We start from the raw sequence: 9755 nt of genomic DNA on the forward strand, positions 1-9755 counted from the left end.
GATTTCAGCAAATATAGCATCGAATTGAGGAAAGCTATCATGAATAATCTTCGTATCGCTGTCGCCGTCTTGTTGAATATTATCTTGGATATCAGTCTGTTGATCGAAAGCATCTTGTAACCAGCTGCTCTTCAATTCAACTTTACCGTGATCAGATGCACCGCCAGATATGTTGATTGAGGGCAAGGCACGGTCAGTACGAACTTTAGAGGTGCTTCTGGTGATTCTTCTGTTCCAGTTACACGAGCCCTCAGCTTGAACCTCAGCTTCAATATAAGAGGTATAAGAAGCACAGAGCTTCATGATGGAGCGCGCTATGTCAAAACAATGCTTGAGAGAAGGATTGCATTGGTGGGCGCCGAGATGAGCCGCGGAAGCCTCTGTGAGAAGAAGGTTCTTAAGGCAAGCACCACAGTCCTTGCAAACTAGGCAGCAGCAAGAGGAGCAGAGAAAGAAGGCCGGCGCAAAGTTCAGAGCATCTTTGAGAGCTCTCAGGCAATTGGCCCTCGAGGCGCGGTTGCCTCTTCCGAGCTTCAGGCCATGGCGCTTGAGGAGCCTGCGAAGCGCCCTCCAGGGAAGGGACTCCAGCAGGTGTGGAAGAAGCAACTGCTGAGCTGCTTTACAGTCGGGGCAGCGGCGCAGGACTGGCCGGAGAACCTTTTGGAGCAGCGCCGACGTGAGCCAATCATCGAGGAAGCCTACGATGTTGGCCCCAACGATGAAGCGGAGGTCCTCTCGTCGCAAGGGGCGCGGGCACCCTTCGACCGGGCAGGCCACGGGGCCAGCTATGGCGACATCTGTTTTCGCGTCCGACAGCGGATGCAGAGCGACGAGACTCTGCGCCACAGCAGCGCCCAGGCAGGGCCGGCAGAAGGCGTGGCGGCAGGCAGGCAACTCATATCCGTCGGTTTGCGACATGAATTCGCCTTTGCAGACGCGGCAGACGAGGATTGATTCAGCGAACGCCTCCTTCTGCAGGAGCGGCGCCTCGCCACCCACGAGACCCTGTTCTTCTTCTGGTTCGATCAAACTGGACTCACAGCAAGTGCCGCATGCGACACCATGTTGACCTGCACCATGCGACGGTTTGATCACGGTCGCAACCGTCGTTCGTCTATCGTTCAGCAGCGTGCTCTTTTGGCACGCGTTCTCACCAGTACTATCACCTTGACGGTCATAGCCGTCGTTCTTTCCTTTACAAGGTTTCTCAGAACCACCGCCCTTTTGATAACCTTTCTCGCCATTCTTTTCCCCTTCCCCTGCAATATCCATGAGCTCCTGCACAGGCTGCCCCACCGCCGGTAGCATAGCTTTGCACGCCTCGCAAATCAAAGCACCGCCCTTGTTTATCAGAGTGCACTATTGCTTGCACACCATCTCAGCCGCATCGTCCACCAAATTCACTATTGTACTCATCATTAGAGAAGAAGGTGGTAAACTCAACTTCATCTTCTAAAGAATACACGATTCCTTCGCCTCCAGAGCTAGTGATCAGTCCCTTGATCTTCGTGGCGCTGAAATCAACCTTAATTTTCCTAAATTTGGGACAGTATATAAAGGGACGCTTCTACTTTTTTTAGTAACCGAGCTGGAAATAAGTCTCAAATGCCAAAAAAAGGGACATAGTATAAAGGGACGCTTCTACTTTTTTAGCTGGAAATAAGTCTCAAATGCCAAAAAAAAGTATGGGCGTCAAATGAAAGAGAGAGAGAGATTGAAGTAGGCCACGTGTGTGCGTGTGTGAGAAAGAGAGACAGAGAGAGTGATTGTTTTCTCTGTGTGTGTGTGTGTGAGAGAGAACTAAGTCTCAAATGCCAAACAAAAGTATGGGCGTCAAATGAAAGAGAGAGAGAGAGATTGAAGTAGGCCACGTGTGTGTGCGTGTGTGAGAAAGAGAGACAGAGAGAGTGATTGTTTTCTCTGTGTGTGTGTGTGAGAGAGAGAAATAAGTCTCAAATGCCAAAAAAAAGTATGGGCGTCAAATGAAAGAGAGAGAGAGATTGAAGTAGGCCACGTGTGTGTGCGTGTGTGAGAAAGAGAGACAGAGAGAGTGATTGTTTTCTCTTTGTGTGTGTGTGTGAGAGAGAGAGAGAGAGAGAGAGAGAGATTGAGATTGAAATGTAATAATTATGTGTGTGTGTGTGTATGTTTTAACCATTAGCCATATCTCTAAACTTTGTGTGTATGTATATGTTTGTGTGTGTGTGTGTGTGTGTGAGAGAGAGAGAGAGAGAGAGAGAGAGAGAGAGAGAGAGAGTGAGATTGAAATATTTATGAGTGTGTGTGTGTGTGTGTGTGTGAGAGAGAGAGAGAGAGAGAGAGAGAGACTGAAGTAGGCCACGTTTATGTGTGTGAGAGAAAGAGAGAGAGAGAGAGAGAGAGAGAGAGAGAGAGAGAGTGATTGTTTTCTCTTTGTGTGTGTGTGTGCGTGCATGTGTGTGTGTGATATAGTGAGATTGAAATGTAATAATTATGTACGTGTGTGTGTGTGTGTACGTGTGTGTGTGTGTGTGTGTGTGAGTGAGTGAGTGAGGGAGAGAGAGAGAGAGAGAGAGAGAGTCATTGTTTTCTCTTTGTGTGTGTGTGTGTGTGTGTGTGAGAGAGAGAGAGAGAGAGATTTAAATGTGATATTTATGAGAGGGACCATTGTCATAAGCCGTGTGACGTAGAACACATATACATGTCTTATGTTTTCTGCTTTACCATAATTCATGATGGTAATACCTAAACCAAATATGGAATGCATATGTTGCTTGCATATAAACATGTCTTTTACATGAGAGTAATGCAATAAACATTTCTTTTACATTTACATGAGAGTAATGCAATAAACATGATACATAATGCTTACACATCTCTCTACATATAATGGGACTTGCTTACACACAGCTTAATGCATTATGTAATAATCTTATCCATAAAGCTTAAAAATTAAGCTTAAGCCGAGTCTTAATGTTTATACTTGAAGCTGGTGATCAAATGACATAGGAGATACATAATGGGCTTTGGGATTAAAAGAAAGTCATGATGTTTTGATGAGCTTGCTTCAGTTGTTGGTCAAATGTCATTAAAATGTTTATTAAAATGTTTTTTTAATAAAATGCCATATTATGGAAGTTATGAATTTTTTTAAATAATTTGAAATATGTTGAAGTTTTAAAAAAATGTTTTTTTTATTTGACTAGCAAGTGTATTATGTGTGTGTGTGTGTGTTTGGGGTTTGATTGTGGGCAATTGGATGAGCAGTGTCATATCCTGTTTCCACAAAACCTGGTCTTTCCAGGTTTTTCATCTCCTTGAACCACTCCCCATGACTGGTCATGTGGTTCGAAGCGCCTGAATCCACATACCATACATTATCTTTTTCTGCTGCATCAACATTTTCAGACGTGGCATTCACAACATGCTGCATAACAAACAACCTTTCATTATCCTCATTATTTCTGCTTGAGGATACATAGTTGTTTTGCTGCACTTTCCCATTTTGCATGTAAGCCTGCTTCTTATAACATTCTGACTGCACATGTCCAGGCTTACCACAATAATAGCATTCACGTGTATCATTATATTGCCTTTGCCAATTTCCACGGCCTCTTTGACTCCCCCTGCCTCTGAATTTGCCACCTGCGTGTTGTTGTTGTTGTTGATTCTGGGACTGTTGTTGTTGCTGTTGCTGTTGGCCATAATTCTGATTACCTGTTCGGCCACCTCCTTGACCGCGTCCACGGCCTCCTCTACCTCGTCCTCTTCCTGAACTCGTGTAGAAGGCCCGTTGCTCTGAACTGTTTTTGCTTTGTGAAGACTGTTGGTCTTCACCCAAGTTCTTCTCTTCGATAATCAGCATAGACACCAAATCTGTAAAGTTGGGAATGTTTTCCCGAGTCTGAATAGACGTCTTAAACGCCTTGTATTGTGGCCTGAGACCACGTAGACAGACCTCCACCTTATCATCATCATCTAATGACACACCAATAGATACAAGGGATTCCACAATACCCTTTATCTTCAGCGCATAGTCATTCACAGACATGCTCTTTTTCTCCACAATATGAAGTTCATTCTTCAACTGTATCTTACGTGCCTTGGTGTTTATTTCATAAAGCTTTACCAAGGTGTCCCACGCCTCCTTGGGGGACTTGGCATCCTGAATGTGCCCAATCATGGTGTCCTGTATACTAATGGAAAGCCAATACATAACCTTCCTGGCTCCTTGGTTCCAGTCTTTAAGCTCTTTCACATCTGCAGCAGTCGGATTTATATCCGGTATCTCCGGTGCCTCTTCATGCTCACCTTCTATGTACTCCCAATAGCCTTTTCCCATCAAGAAATTCGTCAACCTGAACCTCCAAGCATGGAAGTTATTCTTATCCAGCTTCTCAGCCACAATCTGTGTTATGCCATCATTAGACATCTTGCCAAACACACAATTTTGCCAGAAATTGCACTCTGGTTTTTCCTGCACAAACTGTATTTTCTGCACAGCGGTACTGTTGTACTCTCAAATGTCACAACCAATGACTTCAATGTGCATACATACACCCAATGGCAACTGTAGACCTCTTTGCAGCACCCACAGTGTCTGCACAGTCAATCTGTCTTCCTGCAGTTCTTAAAACAGAGTTCTGCAGAGAATCGATGACTTACCCGCAGTGCTCAAAATCGCCTGCTTTCTGAAAAACGGAGGTCCAGACGCGCCCGAAACGCGTTTTCGGCCCGAATATACTTATAGTTGCCCTATAGTATTACTCCCGCGAAGAAAGCTCCTCAATCAGAGACCGTTTGCCGGTGCCTCCCGTAGAGCTCCCGACAAGGGTGTAGTCACCAACACAATAGGGAAGAGTAGTTGAAGCTCTTACCCTCGTACCGCTTCCTGTGGTTCTCTTGCTTGCAGCTCAGCCCTTAGCACGAACCAGGCTCTGATACCATGAAAAGATGCAGGGGGGAAGAGAGCTTGAGCTCTTGCAAGCACACACACACACTCACAAAACCCTAATAGAGAACACACAAGGTGAGAGGCTGAAATCTTCTTCTTCTCTACTCAACACTCACCATATACAAGATAAGAGTACACACAATATGAAAGGTACTCAACCAATACATACACGGGTTCTCTATAGTGTGAACCCGACTAAATGAGCTCGCGCTATAACTATGCCAGTCTCTAGAATGGCTGTCACACAGCCTGTCATCCCACTGGCCGCATATCTCCCATGATCTCACCAACCATGCCAGTGGTGTAAGTGTGGGGCCTATCCCCCAGGCGGGTCATCAGTGGCCACCGCCTCACTAGACGAGCTCGATATCTCAACAGCATCTACACCTGAGGCTAGGAGAAGAGTGGGAGGAGGGTGGGCTTCTGACAACTTTTATGTATTTTGCACACTTAGACTCCTCTCTCTTGTAGGTTGCATTGTGTGGTTTCTGTCTCCTCTTCGTCCTCTTCACCGAACTGCTTTGGGATTTTGATCTTTGCAAAATCACTATTGCGTAACTACATTTAGACGTCCAACCATCTTAGAGTGTCCTCCCAAGGACGTTATTTTTTGGGCTTGAGGCATCATATTTCTTGAGACTATTGACGCCCTTGTTAACCATTTGCCCCATTTTGATTGCCTCAATAATTTGAGATTTTATTTGACCATGTTGGCATTTTTTATAATAGACATACCTTATCTAAGTAGAACCTTATCTATTTTTGGCGAGTTTGGATTTCTATTGTTGAGATATATTAGTCCCTTCTTTAGCTCTAAGGGAATATTTACTTTTGATTCATCTACAATAATTATTCCCTTAGATGATGTCAGGGCTTTGAAAATTCCTCCTTGGTTACATGCTTTACCTTTCTTCCAACACACTCTACATGTTTTTGTCATTTGGCCAGCTCCACCAGATGCTTTACTTCCAACTTTATCTTGCAAATTCTTCTAATATAATTGAGCTAAGTAAATTAGGCCAGCCTTTTCTAACCATTTTTAATGGCTTGGGTGGTTAAGATCCAACAAAAGAAGTTTGTGTAAATCCCATTTTGAGGCTAACTTAGCATCTCTCCACCATTACATAAGGGAGATAGCACAATAAGTGTCATGAAACGGCACTATAAATGTTGTAATTATGACAATGTGTGGAATGTCCAAAGCTATATTGTTTGTTGTAATCATTTACCTCATATTTTCTAGAATATGTATAAATAACAAATTCTCATAAGAAACAATCCCCCTTTGTGCTAATAGAGTTTACTCTAATCTCCTTGCTGTCTTGTATATGTGGTGAGAGAGATCAGAGAGAGTTGAGAGGAGAGAGAGATCTGCTTCATTTGTTGGTGCATGTTCCTCTTATACTTGTGTTCATGAGTGTGAGAGTAGAGAAGAGTGAGTGTCCTTGTGTATGGGGAGAGACATCCTCATGATGAGAGCTTGAGGAAGGAAACAAAGGAGTAAAGCTAGCTATCACTAGCAGAGCTTGGAGTCTTTAAAGATACGAGCTTGGATGCCGGAAAGTTCCCCACATGACATGTTAAGGTAAGCATTATCCATTGCAATATGAGAGAGGTGCCCTACCTAGGGAACAATTAAAAGTTCCTTATAGAACCAACAATATTAAGTTCAACTAGTGTATAATATCCAAATATCTTTACTTGGCCAAATATAATCCTTAAAGATTTTAAGTTATGTCTAAATATCTAGCGCATGGCACCATAGAGTCCATATCTCTAGGATACACAATCCCCTAGTCCAAATACATCCTTTGAAATATGGTGTATTGTTGATATCTCAACCCAAACCCACAATGTTTTACTTAAACCCACCAAGTTTTGGTCACATGCGTAGTACAATTGGCCAAATAGAAATTTGAAGTCATGTCCAAATCTTTGGTGCATGACAATGTAGAGACATCATAGAGATTTGTGTCGAGATTTGTAAGGTGCCTCATTTCCTTGGCGAAATAAATTGCTCTAATAATAATAATAGTAAACATATAAAGCTAAATTAAATTATAAGTTATAAAAATAGAATAAGAATAAAACTATAAGAGTTTGTAATCCTAAACTTATATAAACGTGTATGTGTAATATTTGAAGATTTACTTGAACGTAATACTAATTAAATCTATTATGAAAACTTCATATAATGAATACAGAGAGTAATAACATTAAATATAATACAATACAATGCGTGACATGCGCTAGCTGATCAATCCGGCCCAACTAGCTAGGCCTCCACCGTGTTGTAGTGCATGATGGCCCGACTGCTGGTATCCCGGCAATAGCCACGCCTGGCAGTTGTTACTGGCTTGATAGTAGCTGCCTGGCTAGGCATCCATTGCATTGTAGTGAAAGATTTAGAGACCTTGGCCAAAGGAAGCCAGAATAGAAGATGCAACATATTGCATACAGGGGAAGAATAACAATATGTCCGAAGATTTTTGTATTTAAAAGGGGCGGAAGCTATGAGTATATAGGTGAGTTCATAGAGGACACAATTTGGTAGTTGCAAGATTTAACTAAGCAAGTTTTACGTGTATATGTAACTCATCCTCTAGTAAACAGTGACATATTCAGAGGTTACATAAACCTTAATATCAAAGTTGTTTTTACATTGTAGGGCCCATTCACATTCAAAGGTCAACATAAGCCTTAATATCAAAGTTGTTTCTATTAAGGGGTAAACAACTAAGAAAACTTTGATAAAGACTATTACGTCTCTTAGTAGCATCCCTTTCTTACATGTATCAATAACCCGTCATCCACTAGTTAACGATTACATAGATAAGGTAAACTTTCCTTTAAAAATCGATAACCCAGTGATGGAGGTGGCATCCTCCCATCCTTTATATATAATAATAAAAAAGTTGTAAGCTGCTTTACCTTTAAAAATATGCAAGAAGTAACAGTAGCACAAGGTGTGCCAAATACATATTCCGCAGTAAACTGTTTGTTGCTCAGAAACGAAATGCTACAAGATTGAAGAACCAAATGAGTAATTTGCATTAAAAAATCAGCTATTTGCCTTGGCTACTATCGAGTAGCTTGGCCAATTCTTTTTTGACCTCCTGTGAAGCCTCGGTTATAAACTCCAGCTCCTCGATGAGGTGGCTGGATATGTCGGCTATCCAGGCATCGCATTGCTCTTGGATTTCAGCTGCCTTGAGGCTGAAGTGGGTGCGAATGACGCTTTCAAACAGGGCGTCCGGTGCACGGAGGGCCGGCAGCATGGAGTAGCAGAGAGTGTTAAGACGTTGAGTCTGCATGTAGTTTTGCGCGGCTTGGTGTGAGCCTGAGGCCGGCTTCACATGTCCTGGCTCGTTGAAGAATGGATCAGCCACAAGCACAAGAGCCTGAATGGAGACGAGCACTTGGAGTATGGTGGATTCCGAGGGCATCCACGACGGTCCCCTCCAGGTTCCCAGCAGACTCAAGCACACAAAACCGTCAGCATATAGATTTGGATTGAACCTCACCTTGCCCCCGCCAGTAGTGAGAAAGCGCATTTTGGGGGGTTCCTCTGGGTAGTCTCCAGCAAGCATTATATCGAAAAGAAACACGCCGTTCTGATAGGGGGTGCCTTCGGGGCCGATAATCAGAGCCCGCAGCAAATCAGAGCGGTGGTCGTCTATCCTTACGAAGATGGATGAGCCCCACTCTAATGGGAGGGCGGTGTTTAGCTGCATGATCTCCTCAGCAATGGCCCGAGCGCGTTTTTTGTTCAGCGTCCCCTTCCTGTTATAAACGATGTCCGTCCGGAAATAATGGTTTGGCAGAAGAGACGCCTCACAAAACTGTAAAGGCCACAGAGCCTTCCTATAAGCTTCAACCTGTTCGTTCATCGATGATCCCTCGGAGCTGCTCGATGATGATCCCTCACACAGTGATTTGATTTTATCGTACAGCTCCCGTGACTTATGATTCGAGGCAGCTGGTAAGTGCTCCCATACTTGATCATGGAAATTCCCACCAGCATCTTCGAGCCACTTGTGCTGTGATGTCTTCTCCTCCCACAACCTTATTCTTTTGCGCAAGAGCTCATATGTTTCTTTGATATCTGCCACCAGAGCCTTACGCGGTGCATCCTCTTCATCCGTGCTGTACTGCTCATATTCAACCATCTGCTCGCCACGAAGCTGCATGAACTGCGCCTGCTTGTATAGCTTCTCGAAGTCTGCCATCACCGAGCCTGTCGTTTCCCACCTAGATTTTTCCGCCCAACAGTCATGCTTACCTTGTGGGGAGCACAGCAGTGGGAGCAGATCTGAGCTGCCCGACAAGGTCTTCATGAAAGCTAGCAGCTGCCAGTAGAGGTCGCTGCGAGCAGTGATGTCCATGACAGAGTCGTTCCTCACCAACCATTTCAACAACGTGCAAGGCAGCTCATAAGAACACAGCAATGCTACAATGGCAGGCGGTAGGAAGCCCTCATTCTCATTGAACATGCCCACCAGCATACCTTGAAGTTCTTGTAAAGCTTCTTGAGCTTGGATGTCCACGACGGTTTTTGCCTTCGACCGATCAGCTGGGATTTCAGCAAATATAGCATCGAATAAAAGAAAGCTATCATCAATAATCTTCGTATCGCTGTCGCCGTCTTGTTGAATATTATCTTGGATATCAGTCTGTTGATCGAAAGCGTCTTGTAACCAGCTGCTCTTCAATTCAACTTTGCCGTGATCATATGCACCGCCAGATATGTTGATTGAGGACAAGGCACGGTCACGAACTTTGCTTCTGGTGATTCTTCTGTTCGAGTTACACGAGCCCTGAT

General features: G+C 43.9%; 1 protein-coding gene across 1 annotated transcript in view; it reads right to left on the reverse strand.

Moving 5' to 3' along the window:
* Positions 1 to 7915: 7915 nt before the first annotated feature.
* Positions 7916 to 9755, reverse strand: part of LOC147610906 (uncharacterized) — a 3077-nt gene continuing 1237 nt past the window's right edge. The window contains exon 1 of the mRNA XM_086785220.1: positions 7916 to 9755. This exon is cut by the window's right edge and continues 1237 nt beyond it. Coding sequence (XP_086641346.1) covers positions 7999 to 9755 — 1757 coding nt within the window. The 3' untranslated portion in view covers positions 7916 to 7998.

This window comes from Cibotium barometz, chromosome 48 (assembly GCF_041138505.1).
Source record: "Cibotium barometz isolate CiBa-2024 chromosome 48, ASM4113850v1, whole genome shotgun sequence".
NCBI lineage: Eukaryota > Viridiplantae > Streptophyta > Polypodiopsida > Cyatheales > Cibotiaceae > Cibotium > Cibotium barometz.